We start from the raw sequence: 17,363 nt of genomic DNA on the forward strand, positions 1-17,363 counted from the left end.
CTATTTAAATATGATGGAATTATAAGTCAATTCATGTTATACTCTTGATTTATGTCCATTTTTTGTATGCTAATAAAAGATATACATTTTACTTTTAAATGTTGTACACTTTAATTTTATTGGACAAAATTATCCTTACTACATTTTTATTAGACAAAGCTACCCTTATACTGTTATAACCCCGTTAGTATTTAATTATAACATTGATGACTCTATCATTATTACCATACACCTATACCTATCATATCCTTCTCCTATTCTTTAATTACCATTTTATTAAAATTTAAAATCATTATATATTTAATTTAATTGTAGAATATATTTAGTTAAATTTCTATTAATGGTAAATCATATATGTTTGTGTATTTAATACATATATTATTTGTGTATATATACCAATATATGTGAGTACTAGATTAATATTATAGATATTTTATTTATTTATATATTGTAAAATCATAGTATAAAATTTTTTAAAGTTGTTTACATTATTATTAAAGAAAATATAAATTCTCTCTCTCTTTTTTTCTCTCTCTATAATTTTCAAATACGATGATTAAAATTTATATACTACCTTAAGGAATTGTAAAATATAATTTAAATTAAAATTTTTAATTATTTTTATCAGTATTTTAATATTAGACATGAATTTTCACACAACGCGTACAAAATGTTTGTGTGTGTATATTATATATATATATATATATATATATATATATATATATATATATATTTTGTCAAATTAAAACGGCAAACACCTAAGAGTGTATGACACCTAAGGCTACAAGCTAGGCCTAGCCTTTTAAGCATGGTCTTAAACCCTAATAAAATGGTCCCCCACTAATTAAACTCTACTTATGTATGCATGGTTAATCTTGTGAAAAGATAACATTAATTAATTAATAAAAGTAAAGATGATAATTCCCAACAAGATATACATGACTGCATGCCATCTACAATAATTTAAGAAATTAAATAAACAAAAAAAAAAAAAGAGTAAGAATTTTACTTTTAAGTGCAGTGTGATTAGGAGACAAGTAAATTGTCATCTCTATAAATTTCCAAGCTACATCCTCCATCTCAAATGTTAGTCGTACCACACATATTAAATACAAAAAATAAAAATAAAAATAAAAATAAAAATTTTAGTCTAGGACTTAATTATTACTTGTATTAAAATGAAGTTATATAGAACCTATCTTTCAATTTGTATAGATGTTGTTCATAAATCATCATGCAAGTTGTTAATTATATTTGATCTCTTAGCTTGTGTGACAAAACCTTGTAATATCATTCCTAGCTCTTATGAAAATTTTATTGTAATTTCACATTTCTCTCATGATTTACCAAAAGTTCCAGCATGTCGTCATTGTCCATTATATTATATGCTTTCAAAAAAGGCAATAACAGATCAAGATGGGCAGATTCCTTGTGCGCACCGACATTTAGCGTTGTCCGTTGAGTCACTGAGTTATCGCGATTTACATCTACCCAAATACTTTACCGGATTGAGATATGGGAGGCTCTTGTGGTTGGTACGATTTCAACCTTTTGGAGCGAAAATAAAAGGCATTAAGACTATTTTAGAGCTATGAAACATCATCATCCTCGATTACAATGTCATCAATAGGTCTTTAAGAGTTCAATAATTACAATAAAATTAAACTATCACAAAACTCAATTTCAAGTAATGGTATTAACTTTCATTATAAACTTACATAATATTTGATGAATCATATTTGTATCTATTAGGACTCTACATAATAGAGTCATACTATAAGTCTCAGTTCTAGTTTAGTTATGATTCTCTGTTCTAGTTTAGTTGTGATTCTCTTGTATATATACTCTTGATTCCCCACAGTTATATTTGATGAACTCCAATACAATACAATAGTTCTCATCTGGTATCAGTCGCTAGGGTTTCATCCTTGTTCCCATGGCTGCGAATGACGGTTCTGCCTCTGAACGTACCGTTTCAGATGTTGCTGTGAGTTCTGCGGCGCCTGCTCCCGTGTCGTCGCTCTCGTCTACTCATCACTACATTAGCATCAAACTCAACCACCGCAATTTTTTATTTTGGCGTACTCAGGTTCTCTCGTTTCTACGTGGCCATGATCTCATTGATCTTGTTGATGGATCGTGTCCTTGCCAGGAGGAGTTCCTCCCTGCCGTGTCTGCTGCTACCTCGTCCACTGCTGCTGCCCGCGTTCGGAATCCGGCGTTTGTTGCGTGGTCTCGCCGTGATCAAGGGTTGCTATCTCTCCTTGTTTCTTCGCTGTCCGAGGAGGTGCTCTCCATCGCCGTCGGCTGTCGGACATCGAAGGAGTTGTGGGATGCCATTGAGCAGTCTCTAGCTTCCGCCTCTCAATCCCGCCAACTTCACTTGCTCAGCCAACTCCATGGTCTTCGGCAAGGAGATTCATCGACGGCAGAGTATCTCGGGCGTGCTCGGCTTATTGTTGAAGATTTAGCTCTCGCCGGCCGGAAGGTAACGCTGGAAGAACAGAACCTGTACGTGTTCCGCGGCCTTCGACCGGAGTTCAAGGATGTCACCTCTTCGCTGGCGGTTCGAGGACATCCGGTGACGCTCCTTGATACAACACTACCACTGCTGAATCCAAGTCAAAATAATGAGGGAGATGCCATACATGCAGATGTGGAGCTGTTAATACTAGGCCGAGGAGGATGCGGAAGATGCCGAGTCGCTTTGCGGATTATGTGTTGAATAAGCCTAAAGACTAGTTAGTTATGATCCGTTTATTTAGCCTATATTATTATTTCTCTATTCTATTTAAAGCCTTGTAATAAACAGAACTACAGACATGAAATACACTTGATCTTGAGTTCTTATTTATTACAAGGCTTTAAATAGAATAGAGAAATAATAATATAGGCTAAATAAACGGATCATAACTAACTAGTCTTTAGGCTTATTCAACACATAATCCGCAAAGCGACTCGGCATCTTCCGCATCCTCCTCGGCCTAGTATTAACAGCTCCACATTTTGCATGCATGGCATCTCCCTCATTATTTTGACTTGGATTCAGCAGTGGTAGTGTTGTATCACTCCTTGAGCTTGCTGACTTGCTGGGCGCGCAGGACTTCATCGCCGGTGATGATTACGCACTGCCTGGAGCTGCTGCACCGGCGGCTTTCGCTGCTCAGGGAGGTCGCCAGTCGCGTGGTCGTGGAGGAGGCCGTTCGGTCGTGCTGGTTCCGGTTCTGCTCGCGGTCGCAGAGGATCTGCATGGCGCGGCGGCGGTTCTGGTCGGCAGTCACGTGGCGGTGGGAGAGGCCGTGGCAGAGGCTCTTCCATCCAATGCCAAATTTGTGGTTCATTCGGTCACTCGGCTTTATCTTGTTACAAGTTACCTTATGTTGTCTCTCCGCAAGCTAATTTCATTCATCAGGGTGATTCGGCGAATAATGTGACTGCTCATACCTGGTTGCCCAACACCGGTGCAACGCATCATGCCACGCCTGATATAGCCGCCCTCTCTAATTCTGAGGATTATGTTGGTAACGACACCTTGCGTGTTGGTGACGGTACGCCTTTACATATTAGTAACGTGGGTCATGCTTCTATTTCTACGCCTTCTAGGTCTCTTACTTTGTCTCATATTTTGCATGTTCCTCGTCTTTCTGCATCTTTATTATCTGTTCAGCGGTTTGCGTCGGATAATCAGGTGTTTTTTGAGTTTCACCCTTCCTTCTTTGTTGTGAAGGATATTCGGACCAAGGAAACTCTTTTGCGGGGCAATAGTTCCGGTGGGCTCTATACCTTGCCGGTTCCTTCTAGTTCTCCTTCCGCGTTTCTTTCTGCTCGTGCTTCGGCGTCTACGTGGCACGATCGTTTGGGTCATCCACATCAGCGTGTTTTACATCAAGTTTTACAGTCCTGTTCTGTTAGTGAGTCGAATAAAACTTCTCATACCTTGTGTTCTGCGTGTCAAATGGGTAAATTTGCACGTTTCCCATTGCCACGTATTGTGTCTGTTAGTTTGAATGTGCTAGATTTAGTTTATACGGACATGAGGCTTTTAGTTGGATGGAGCACATGATTTAATTTGGTATCAAAGCCATGCAAAGGTCATGGGTTCGAATCTCCGCGCCACCCCTCACACGTGAGGGGGCGTGTTGAGCATACAATATATAAACATAAATGATGGAGCACATGATTCAATTGTATCGATAATGACATATTCTATAGTTTCAATTTGACAAATAATTGATGAAATAAAACACCGTTTTTCTCGATAGTCAAATTCTTCACACTCTTATTACAATTTGATGATTTTTTTAAAAAAATATATATAATAAAAATAAAATTATCTCAAATATAATCATTTATTTTTTGAAAAGTACACACAGAACAGATAAAATTTTAAAAACTTATCATATTATTTTGTTTTAATAATATTTTAAACACTATCATTAATGGTGTGACAAAAAGCATAGAAAGTGAGATGATCCCATTACCACGTGTGCCCCACATTTTTTGGAGATTGTGTGCATGGGAGATAGGGATCCTAATTTTTTTTTCTTCATATTCTCACTCTACAATATAATTCAATATTAATTAATAAACTTTATATATTTATAAATTGCATTAAAATATAACTTAAAATAAACGGTTAAACTGAAAAATTATAAGCATTTTAAAGAAAACAGCAAGTAGAATAATAAATGAATGAACAAACAAGTAGAACAAGTAGTACTCCAAAAAAAAAAAAAACAAAAGGAGTTATTTTAGCATAATAAATGAATGATAAATGATATATAAACTGAGATAGAGACAATAAAACATTTTATAAAAGAAAAAATATTTAAAATTTTATACTCAAATTTATATTCCTACCAGTAATTTTATAACAATGTAGGTAAATTTTAGTCACTTATAAATTAATTAGTTTTATCATTATTAACTAAATAAAATCACACTAATTTCTTTTAATACTACTGATTCTATTTATTGGAACTTCTCAAGTTTTTATTGAGGCTCGAACTCATGACTTCTCATTTAAAAGAGTCACTCCATATCTACAACAATATTATTAGCAAATGACATTAATTAATAATTAAAAAAATAATTAAAAAGTTAATTTCGATTAGTAATATCCTTTAAGAAAAGGTGCATCTTTCTTGGTTTTGGTGCGAATTACAGTTTGAAAATAAAAATAAAAATTGCGGTGGGAAAGGTGAATGTAATCTTCCCCTCACACAGTCACACGTGGTTAAGAAACAAACACCAGAAAGGAAGCGAGACAAAATTGCACGACATTATTTTATTTTAAAATATTAATTTTCTAAAATAAAATAAAATAAAAATATTATTATTATTCCGTATTATTTGGGATATTGGGGCATTTTCAGTAGCTTGTAAGGACAGGCACAGCTTCTACTTTCTTGTCTTTCTACCTCCACGTGTCACGTGAGGACTGCAGTCGTTATATCGTGGATTACGGTCCACAATGCATTGTGGACCGTGGTCACTGATATTACAGTTCATCGCAAAAGATACTGCATTACATTTGTTTTTATATTATCGAAAGAAACTGTAGTTATATCGAAATGTAACTATAGTTGTGTTGAAATGTAACTGCAGTGTACATGAATTGATACTGAATAACAGTTTCACATTTGTTTTTATATTATTGAATGAAACTGTAGTTATATCGAAATGTAACTGTAGTTGTGTTGAAATGTAACTGCAGTGTATATGAACTGATACTGAATAACAGTTTCACATTTGTGTTTTTATATTATCAAATGAAACTGTATTTATATCGAAATGTAACTGCAGTTGTGTTGAAATGTAACTGCTTATGTTGAAATGTAACTGCAGTGTATATGAACTGAAAGTGAATGGCACGGAACGGAAGTCGTTTCATCTGTCTATTTTCATTAATCAAAACGACGTCGTTTTGATGCGCGTTCCGCAATCCATTGTGGATTGCGGTCCACGATATAATTTGCGGTGAGGACTGAGGACGTCCCTTTTTATAAAGGAGTTTGGGGTAAATAGTGGTTAGTTGATTGAGTTAGTAGGTTTTATTAGTTGATAGTATTAGTTTATTGTAGAAAGATCTTCGGTAAATTAGTTGTTAGCTAATACGGAGTAGCTGATTACATGTAAAATGACTTTCTCAAAAAATTATCGAAAGAACTGTTTTGAGCAACTTTTTGAAGTTTAGCGTTTTGGAGCAATAAATTGTTACAAAAAGTTAATTAATCACACACTTATAACCAAGTGAAACAATTAGTAGTGGTCACATCTGATAAGCAAACTATGTTATCAAACCGGACCAAAGCCTTTTTTATTTTTTCAAATTTCGACTGTCATTTTTTTACTTTGCTTTAGAAATTTAATTACAATAAAAACAATATTAAGTGATTTTTTTTTTAAAAGCAAACACGACTATATTTATTGTTTTTTTAAAAGTGAGAGATTCATCTCGAGATGAATTCCTGACAAGATGGTCAGACTTAAAGTCAACTACTTTGGTTAGAAGCAAAGTAAGTTGGTTCACTAACTTACGAATAAAATTAAAAGAACAAGAACTAATAGAGGATGGCAAGCAAAAGTCTACAATTGTGATAAACAAATTCTACGGAGTATTTAATTTAAAACAAGTTTTAGTAAGGAATGGAAAATGTTTTCTCCTTCAAAATTTTCTTCTAATATTTCTCTTATAATTTGACTTATAATTATTAGGTGTCATGAATTGGATGACTTCACATACTTTTAATTAATTACAAAGTAATCAATTAAATAGTGTTACCTTAGGAGAGATGTGTAGCATTATTGTTTTAGTAATTGAAATAAGTTTTAAAATTTTTAATAACAATTTCTAATTTTGAAAATTTTGTCTCCCTATCCATATATGCACATAAATAATGTACTAAAGCCAGTTTGTAGGAAAGCCAAAATCAGAGGAAAGAATGATTATTCCAATCACATTCCGATGCTTAAAACACATTAATCAAATGCTTACCCCCCTAAACTTAACTTTTTATTTTTAAAAGGATTGGTACTTCATTTGAGCATCCTCAATAGGGATTTTTATGTTAATTTTTGCAAAACTAAAGGTTGTATGATTTTTTTTTTCTCCTTCAAAGACCTTAATTTTTGAAAAAAAAAAAAAAAAAAAAAGGCAATGAGAGTACTACGGGACATGCACCCGCTGACGTGTTTTAAAGTGACCGCCAGTTGAAATTTTTACTGTTGGTTAAATTTTTTATTTTTAATTGTCTAAATCCATTTTTTTCCTTTTCTTTTTCTCTTCTTTTTTTTTCTCTCTCCTACATGGCTTTATAAAACTAACAAAAAAAACTTAACATTTTCACCCATCTGTACTTATACTTACCTAACTTTTACAAAATTTAAAAAAAAAAAATGTTAGTCGCCCTTTAATTATCATAAAATATATACAGAGTAACATTTTTTCACTTAACTACCAATATTTTTTATCAATCAATTAACACTATATATCGATACTGAAGTATAAAACATTGATTTTTGTTTTAAATAACACTAATAATAGGATAAATTTGACCATATTTTAAATGTTGAGGCAATTTGTTCACTATTAAAAGTCAAGGGCAAAATATAATATTTACTATTATATTAGAAGAACCAAAAGTAAAATTAATTTATAATACCACTAACTCTATTACAATGAAGTATCTGTTCATAACTACTTTCTCAACCTAAGGGTTTGATGCCACTGGACCACAAGATCCTTGGCAAAATTAATTTATAATTACTATACACAAAAGTAAGCATAACCCATTGGGCTATGAAGGTATGTGTTGTTACTGATACTGATACCAGTGTGATCCTGATCAAAGAAGTTAATAATCAGGGAAGTATATATGTATGCCTGATTTTGGGTGAGGATTGTCTGCCAAAACCATGAGAAAATCAAGTTTGACAACAAATTAAAGACCTCTCTCCACCAACAGAAAATAGTAGTATTGCCCGCACGGGCTTACCTCTCTGGTTCAATAGACAATATTTTGAAGGGAAGAGATCAAGGTTCAAAACTCAACAGTGGCAGTGTGAAATTATGTCCAAAGTGGGCAGATCTCTTGTGCGCACTGACATTTGGCCATGTTTGCTGAGCTATTAAGTTGTCGTGATTTACATCCTCTCAAATGCTTTGTCAGACCGGGTGTGGAGGGCCCTTAGAATTGGGGATTCAACTTTTAGGGGAAGAAGAAAATAGTAGTATTTATTCAAAAAAGAATAATTTAAGCATTACAAAGATGTTGAAGCATGTAGTGATTTTGCTCTCAAAGGAGCTCAAGACATTCGGCCATATCCAATCCAATGCATCTTAGTCTAGTCTAGTCTAGTGTAGGAGAACAACACAAAGTATTGCTGCTATATATAGAGTATTTATCAAACCCTATTAATTGAATTTCCTCAAATGGCCAGTCAGTATGGCTTCTGTTTTCCTATCTGCTTTAACCATTGTATCATAGAGTTGTAACAGACAGAATCTGGCACTATAAAGATCGCGAGGCATGTTGTGATTTTGCTCGCTCTCTCAACACAGCACCTATGATGGCGGCCTGCTCAAGACATTCAGCCCTGTGCAATGCATCTAGAAGGATAACACAAGTTTTGGTATATATATTACAACCTCTTAATCGAGTTTCCTCAAATAGCTGGTATGCTTCTGTTGCCCTATTTGCAACGCTTAACCCTTCTATCATAGTGTTGTAACAAGCAGAATCTGGCATACCACCATTAGCCTTATATTTTTGAAAGAGTTTATCGGCCTCTGATACATTTCCTGCTTTTGCAAGACCAGATATCATGGTGGTGTAGGTGATCATATTTGGCTTTAGCCCTTCTTTCTGCATCTCCTGCCAAAAGACGAAGGCTTTATTGAACTTCCGAACCCTGCACAGGCCATTTATGAGAATGCTGTAAGTAATGGTGTCAGGACGGCACTTCAAGTCCTTCATTGACTTGAAGCAAACAAGAGCCTCGTCTATTTCTTCCGACTTCACTAGGGCATCAAGCAGGCAATTCCAAGTCTGTGCATTTGGTGTCAATCCTTTTTGCATCAATTCTTCCATAATTAGATACGCCTCATCTATTCTACCGACTTTTCCAAAGCCATCTACTAGACTACTATATACCACCACATTCAACTCCACACCTTTAGATTTAGCTTCTTCGAAAAGCATGTAAGCTTCATCAAGTCTGTCAATCTTGGCAAGCCCATCGATTACTGAACCATATGTTACTACTGTAGGTTCTCGACCTTTTACCTTCATTTCCTCCAGTAGCTGGTAAGCTTTATTAACTTTTCCTGATTTACAGAAGCCATCTATGACAATGTTATAAGCTTGTATATCCAAAACATATCCATGTTCCTTCATTGCATAGAATAGCTCGTATGTCTCGTGGGCAAATCCTGCTTTAGTGAGGCCATGAATTAATATAGAATAGCTACGCACATCAGGTGTGAATCCCCAAGTCCTGATTCCCTCAAAAAGTGCTCTACCTCTATCTGTTTCACCTGCTTTGAAGACACAATCCATGTAGGTATTAAGGAGGGAGAGGTCGGGAGAAACCCCCCTATGAACCATTTCCTTGTAAATTTTGTGCCCATCTGCCTTTCGCCCAGATTTGAAGAAGTTCTTGATTAGAGATGTATAGACAATAGCAGTAGGAGTTCGGTCAGAATCTAGCATTTGTTCATAGAGTCTGTATGCATCGTCTACCCTTCCATGCCTGCCCAGCCCATCAATTAGAGAACAAAATGTAACTTCATCTGGCATGCAAACTTTGTGATCCATTTCTTCAAATATTGAGCGAGCTTCATCGAGTTTGTTTACCTTGCACAGACGATCAACCATTATATTAACAGTCAATATATTAGGAAACAAACCAGCTACTTGCATGTCATTGCGAAGCTGTAAAGCAACTTCAAGTTTCCCTGCTTTGCATAGCATGTCTATGAGAATATTATATGTAGACAGATTTGGTGCTGCGTCTTTTTTCATCTCCTGAAAGATCCGTAATGCCTCGTCTACCCTTCTCTTCCTCCCAAGGCAAGTAAGGATACTATTATATGCAATCACACTGGGTACTGAACCCTTTAGCCTTTGCCTCTCAAGCAAACTGTACGCTTCATCAAACTTACCAGCAGAGCCATAACCCATGATCATTGTATTGTATGCATATGCACAAGGAACTGTCCTATTGATCTCCATCTGCTCAAATAGCCCCACAGCTTCAGGTAGTCTATTAGCTTTACAGAGAACACCAATCATACTAGTATATGTCACATCATCAGGCATGATATTAAGGGCCTTCAATTCATTAAAGAATTTCCAAGCCATATCAACCTTACCTGCCTTACCAAAGCAGTCAATGCAAACATTGTAGAGGACAATATCTGCATCAAAAGAGTTGCTTTTCATCTCATCCAACAAGGAAAGAGCTGCATCTACTCGACCATCCCTTGCAAATGCTCGAATTACTGTTGTGAATAAATGGACATTTACTTCATACCCTAATTCCTGCATCTGATGAAAGAGGGTCAACATAAGATCTGGTTCATGAACTTCAGATAAGGAACCTATTAAAGTTGTATATGCTGAAAAAGCTGGACGAAACTTAAACTTCCTCATAGTTTGAATTAGATCAAATGCTTCTTTTAATTTTCGCCTCTTGACACAAGCTGTAACCAATTCAATGCAAGTGCTACTAGAAGGACCAAATCCAGCAATACTCATTTCTTCAAATATTTGTTCCAAATATTCAAAATTTTTGCTCCTTGCCATTGCCATGAGAAGTGAATTATATGCTTCTGGGCAATGAGTTTGGCTAGTTTTCCTCTCCACCCAACGAAAATAGTCAATTGCAATTTTTGCATCTTTAAGCTTTCGTAAGACTCTAATTACAACTTCAATATCATGCTTTTCGCCATTATCAGATAGAGCATTCTCCAAGGAAGGTTTCCATGGACCGCTTTCCAAAATCTTGCAAATACTATCTACTCCTTGTCTAACAATGTCCAAGTTACTTGACCATTCTTGGTTCTTCTGATTCACAATATCTGCTCCTTGCCCTAACCCCTCAAATTTGCTTGAACATTCTAGGGTCCTCCGCTGCAGTTCAGAATCTCCTGTACTTGTTAACATGAACCTCTTGAAAGAAGCAAATATGACAGACCGTTTTGACTCGCAACGTGACAGTAACCCTACAGCAGGGAATAAATAGTAAACAACTCAAATTAAAGTTTAGTGAATAATGTCACAGGCAATTGTAATACAAGAAATCCAACCATTCAAGAAGGAAGAAGTTTCCGACAAACATTCATGATATCACTATAATAGGCAATCACATTATCCTTTGCTCCCATCAATCACATTGTCCTAAACATATAAGTAGACCATAAATATATACCATAAACAATTAAACATAAGAGTAACAGATATTTTCCTACTGCAGCATTTGTTCATATGACTGACTGAGTGAGTGAAATAATTGAGCTTAAGGATCATTTTCATTAGTTTTAGTAGGAAAAAAAATGGAATTCAGCACTATCAGCAGAAAGCTTAAAGAACATATTTTTCACTAAAAACAGCTTAAGGAATTGAGCACTATCAGCTGAAAAATGAACCAAATTAAGGTACAGAAAGCTTAAAGAATAGATTTTTAAACTCACCACAAATAAATAACTAAAATTAGAATACTGGAAATTGAAACTAAATTTAACAACAACAACAACAAAAAACAAATTGTGCAAATTTCAACCCACATTCCACATACACTACACTGTACTCTATTTAACATTCTTATGGAAACCCAAAATTCTGTTTCAGAAACTGCATTACCCCAATCACCTTTCAAGTTCCAAATATCTGCAATGCAGAATAATGAAAATTCTAACCCAAAGGATAAAAGCAGGTCTACAATTTCCATCTGTATGAATGAAAAACAGTTGCATATGACTGAAAAAATACTCAGCATAATTCCGGAAAAAGTCAGAGCAGATCAAAACGACAAAAAATTCATTAAAAAATCAAGAAAAAATCTGCAGCTGTGAAGAAATCTAGAAAAAAAAAAAAAATTCAACAGAACACATTCAATCCAACCACTCATTATATCAAAACAACTAGACACATTCAAAAATCAAGAAAAATCTGAAACAAAATATCAGAGCATATTTGATGATCCAAAAATAGAAAAAATCCAGCGAAAAAATTATATACACATCAAACTATCAATACACGTTCGATAATTATCAATACTATTCAATACACATTTGATCCACCAAGTACAAAGTTAGTCAAAATATCCAACTGGTGCTGCTAAAGTTATAGGTACCAGCTGAGAAATTTAACGTTACTAACCAGCCATCTCCAAGGGTTGAAAGTATATAGATCGGGATATAGGCGCAGATCATAATTAGCCTCTCTTGTATACACATACATTCTCCATCCTTTGGGAATCACGAAACCTGGAAAGATAGCATGACAGTTAAAAAAGGAACATCAATCATAGGAATGAAGCCAGGAAGGCTATGTTTTTAGTTGTGAAAAAGTTAAGGCAGCTTTATTTATAATGAAATGACTATACAGAATGAGATCCTTCCCTACCATCTCTTGTCCCAAACTACAAATAGAATAATTTACTTGGGAAACAGATGGGGGGTCAAGAATGGGATATGTCTAGACTCGAATGGAAGCTGCGCCATGTGGATAGTGTATATGAGAGGGTCCATTACGGTATGATAATCTCTAATTAATACGTTTCCTATATATCCTATCAGTCTATCACTACACGAGATTTCCATTATATTTTTCCTTAAAAAAGAGTCTGCAGAATAAAGAAACTATAGGCCTGCTCTTAATATAATCTGAAAAGTGCATAGTGGTAATGTGCAGAAATTATGTTGTTCTGGATACATACCAATTACCATTGAGTTCAATATCTCCAGTTGTTTTCCTGAGGACCCTATTTACAATTGTTGCTAGCCCTGAAGTCTCAAAGATCAACTGAATTATTAGAATCATTCTTCATTCAATTTCATTCCCTACATTTTTTTTATCTTATTGAACATGTTTAGTAAAACCATTTTTGACACTTACAGCATGTGTGAATGTCATTGATTTGTAGTCACAGTAGTCAATAGGATCATTTGGTCCTTTCTCTAATTCCACGTCACTCAAAATGAAGTTCTAATTACAGAACCTCAAACTGAGGTTCTGCAATTGAAACCTTAAACTGAGGTTCTAATAGAACCTCAAATGAGGTTCTAATTGTACCGAATTTGACGCTTTATGGATTTAATCTAGAAATCAAGTATCTAATGCACAAAAGAGAGCGATGAACAAGAAAAAACTATCAATTATCCATAACAAAAGAGAAATGAGACAACATTCATTCATCAAAATAAATAAATAAATAAATATAGGTTTAGATAATTACTTTTGGGCTTGGACAAGATACTACTGAAGATTTTTGAGCGTCCTTGTTGAGTTTTGGAATTTCCCGAGATGCAAGGTTCGCCGGAGTGCTATTCGCTCCTCTCTTCTGCACGCGAACGGGAAAAAAGGGAACGGAGACTGCTAGCTGCTACGCGAAGGGGGAAAAGAGGGAAAAACTGGAAGAAGACTGCTGTCTAGTGTCTACTGTCTACTACGCCAAGGAAGAACGTTGGATTCGAACCCCTGACTTTAGTAAACAAATTTTTCATTCTTCAATTTTTTAATTCACCAATTTACTATTTTTCTTGAAAATTGGAGAATTCTCCACATTAGTCCATGCCTGAGGTTTTTTTAGAAGGTTTTCGAGTTGTGACTAGGAAAGATAAAATGGGAGTATAGGGAAAAAAAAATTTGAATCTAAAAAATAAAAATTACGAATAAATAAATTTACGCGCCGGCCTGAACGCGAGAGTTGCGTCTCACCGCGTGAGGCGCAACTCTCATTGTTTTAATGGGCCCCACATACTCGGCAAAAACTCCATATTTGTGGTATGCATTATTTTTTTCTCTTTCCATTTTATCACTCTTTCACATCATCTTCTTTTTCTTAAAAAATGTGTAAAATCCCCTTATTGGAGAAGGCCTAAGAGCACGCATCCTTATCAGTGAGGATATTTCACAGTTATTGAGAAATTTTTGTAAGTGTGATTAGGAAAAAGAAAATGTGATGAGAGGAAAAAAAATAAAACAAATCAAATTTTTTATAAAAAATGATAAATAATTGAAGTTGTCAGCAGCAGACATTGGGAGAAGAAAAAGAGAACCAAAAAAAATGAAAGCTTCAGTGTGTAATTGTCAGTTGTGGGGGCCACAATAATCCCATATGTTGCAGGAGGAATATTTCCACTCATTTTTACATTCACATCAGTTCATTGAATCATTCTGAAGTTTATTTACTGACATTATCTCCTCATTCTCCACAGATAGAGATGCTCCAAACAATAGTGCAAAGTGAGGAGATAAAATTTCATTTTAAATTTCGATTAAAGATCTAAGCATTAACCAATAACTAATGTTTAAGTTGTGCTTAAAGTTCTCAATTTCTATTTTCTATTCTAATTTAATTTAAAAAATCTAATAAGAGCCAAATAAGGGTCATATGGAGGGCAACCCCAACCAAATTAGTTAGACCGTTGATTTAGTAACCACAAGGTTCATGGTCCTTTCGTTAGTTTTAGTCGTTTAGGTTGTGTAAAGTAAAGGCGAATTCGTCCTTTCAGGCTAACAAAGCAAATTAAATTCAAAAATCTCCAATTACGTATGTTTCTCTATTGAAATTAAAATTTTCAATAACCCTAAACCGCAAATTGAAAACGAACAAGAAGAACAAAATTGTTGAAGACATCGACTCGTTCTTGTCAAAGAAGGGTTCTACAGTTCAAGCTAATGGGTTCTACACAATAAAGTCCTAAAGGTATGTGAATGACTCAATTACTAAATGTGAAGTAATATATTTTGCATGTGTATTACGGAGTATGTGTTTGTACATATGGGAATCTATTGGTATGCTTAATGTTACAAAATGAGTAGGATTAAATTTTTCTAAATATATTTGTATGCTTGACAAATTTCGCACTCTTTGTGTGTTCAGCTATAACTACTTGTAGATGGGGAAATTTAATATGGTTTGTACTATTTTGGTTAAAGGTTTGTATGGGTATAATGCATAAAGACCATTTCTTTGTGTTTTCATTTTGTTTTTTTGAAGTGAAAATTAATATTGAGTTGTTTGTTGTAGTGAAAAGTAATGGGGTTTTTTTATGTAAAAAGTTGTGATGTGTGTATGTGATAGCGTAAATGTAAACGGGTCTACGATTACGCTACGAATACGTGTGTTACGTGTGGTGAAGAATGTCGCTCGGCCGGTCAATCGGTCGGTCTACCAGTTAACGACTGAGCGGTTCGAAGCTATATCGCTCTACGGGTGACGAACAGTGATAAAGAGTAAGCAGGAGAAAGACAATCGGCAAATCGCAAGTGTATTAGTGTAGTACTGATGAGTTCTCTCTCCCTAAGTGAGGGGAATGACCCCTATATTTATACTAAGTGGATTCACTATGCACATGGTGTCTGATATGCAAGTGGATGGCATATTTGCATGGGCTGAACAGTCACTCCGCAAAATGCGCATTGGTTTGCTCGAAGTGGTTGAGTTACTCGAGGTGATGAAAACACGGATCCCTTGTTTCCGAAAAGTTGTCGGTCGTCACATCAAGCAACTGTTGCGCTCGTGAGCCTTCAATCCACAAGTGTGTTACTTCCAATCATGCGGTCGACGGGCCGATTGGGTGACCGTCGACGAACAGGTTGGTGACCGTTGACGGACGGGTGATTTTCGGACCGACTAGTACATGTGCATATTTACCCATCACAAGTCCCCCACTTCTTGAATCTGCGAGAGTCGTCAGGTTCGAGAAGTAGAATGTGCTCCAGGCGGCTAACTCGTTGCGAGCAAAGTCTCCCTGGTTTGAATGCCTTGATAGTCCGTGATGAACCCCTCAATTTTGAGTTGAGCAGGAGGGGCGTGATTTACGCGGGTTGCCTCGTTAAAAACCTTAGACTAAGAAAAAACCCCATGGGAAAAAAACTTAGCTAAGGGAAAAAGAGTACAACCGAAAGCATAATCATTAAAGACGGGTTTGTCCTGTTTGTTTCCGATCGTCGAGCAATGGATCATTTAGCGGATTTTGTTCACATCTTTTCCATGGTTTGGAGATGGGTCTTCCCTTGGTGATACCTTGGTCAAGTAATAGTTGACGGACCAATCAAGTTCTCCACGGTTGGGGATGAGGAAGCTAGCACATACGAATCACCGAGTGGTTGACTTGACCAGGCGCATCCAGACCAAATGGGGTGATTGTTACCGGTCAGCTGAGTGATTTTTATGATCCGCTGCATGTATATTCCCTCCAGTTTAACACTTCGGACTTGCCAAGAACAATGTTCCCACCAGTAGTCTTCCAAGCTATCAAAACAAAAAACAAAACAAAAACTTTTTTTTTTTGGACCAGATCTGGAAAATCCAGATCTGGTCTAACCAGTCGGCGGTCGCCGATTGGTTCCGGTCGACGTCAACCGACTGGTTGGTCGACGCCGACCGACTGGACCCAGTTGACGTCGACCAGTCGGTCGACGTCGACCGACGGGATCGGTCGAATTTTTTCTCTTTTTTATTTTTTTAATTTACAAGTGATACAACTAGTACAATCTACACAAACCAAAAATTACATGTGGTCTAAAAGTTGATAACACTTATTCATGTTGCTTTGCTGACTCTATCCTGGTGCAAGTCGCTTGATATCATTGATAGTCATGTGCAAGTTGCTTGCCATTCAAGCGGATGGTCGGTCAACATATCACTTTGTCAGTCACAAGTCGTTTGACATTGAAGTGGTTGTCGATCGTTGCAGGTTGCTAGGCTTTCAAGGTGTTGGTCGACCGATCAACTATCTTGACAAAAGATAATATTCAAGCTTCTCTATGCTTTCTTGCAGTTTTTCAAGTAGTATATTCTTCCACTCAATACCGCTAATCAAACTTGCACATCCCCAAACGTGCAGGTCGAACACAACCCTAAACGGAGATCCGTGCAGGTCGAACACAACCCCAAACGTGCAGGTCAAACACAACCCCAAACGGAGATCTGTGCAGGTCGAAACACAACCCCAAACGGAGATCTGTGCAGGCTGAACACAACCCCAAACGTGCAGGTCGAACACAACCCCAAACGTGCAGGTCGAACAAAACCCCAAACGTGCAGGTTGAACACAACCCCAAACGTGCAGGTCGAACAAAACCCCAAACGTGCAGGTTGAACACAACCCCAAACGTGCAGGTCAAACA

At 36.1% G+C, this 17,363-nt stretch overlaps 2 protein-coding genes across 3 annotated transcripts; one reads left to right on the top strand and one right to left on the bottom strand.

The window, feature by feature from the left end:
- Positions 1 to 1,936: 1,936 nt before the first annotated feature.
- LOC116001334 lies at positions 1,937 to 3,765 on the top strand. Its single transcript, XM_031241219.1, has 5 exons — positions 1,937 to 1,987; positions 2,153 to 2,664; positions 3,050 to 3,335; positions 3,413 to 3,548; positions 3,728 to 3,765. The coding sequence occupies exons 1-5, from the start codon at positions 1,937 to 1,939 to the stop codon at positions 3,763 to 3,765; spliced, it is 1,023 nt and encodes a 340-aa protein (XP_031097079.1).
- A 4,443-nt stretch (positions 3,766 to 8,208) lies between these two features.
- On the bottom strand, positions 8,209 to 13,669 carry LOC116002509 (pentatricopeptide repeat-containing protein At3g06920). Of its 2 annotated transcripts, XM_031242663.1 has the most exons (4): positions 13,462 to 13,669; positions 12,943 to 13,009; positions 12,384 to 12,490; positions 8,209 to 11,227 (listed from the first exon to the last, which is right to left on the bottom strand). In XM_031242663.1, the coding sequence occupies exons 3-4, from the start codon at positions 12,388 to 12,390 to the stop codon at positions 8,514 to 8,516; spliced, it is 2,721 nt and encodes a 906-aa protein (XP_031098523.1). In that variant the 5' UTR covers positions 12,391 to 12,490; positions 12,943 to 13,009; positions 13,462 to 13,669; the 3' UTR covers positions 8,209 to 8,513. The 2 variants fall into 2 exon arrangements, with proteins under 2 accessions (XP_031098523.1, XP_031098522.1); XM_031242662.1 differs by lacking the exon at positions 12,943 to 13,009.
- Between the last annotated feature and the right edge of the window lie 3,694 nt (positions 13,670 to 17,363).

Source organism: Ipomoea triloba, chromosome 13 (assembly GCF_003576645.1).
Source record: "Ipomoea triloba cultivar NCNSP0323 chromosome 13, ASM357664v1".
In the NCBI taxonomy this organism is placed as follows: Eukaryota; Viridiplantae; Streptophyta; class Magnoliopsida; order Solanales; family Convolvulaceae; genus Ipomoea; species Ipomoea triloba.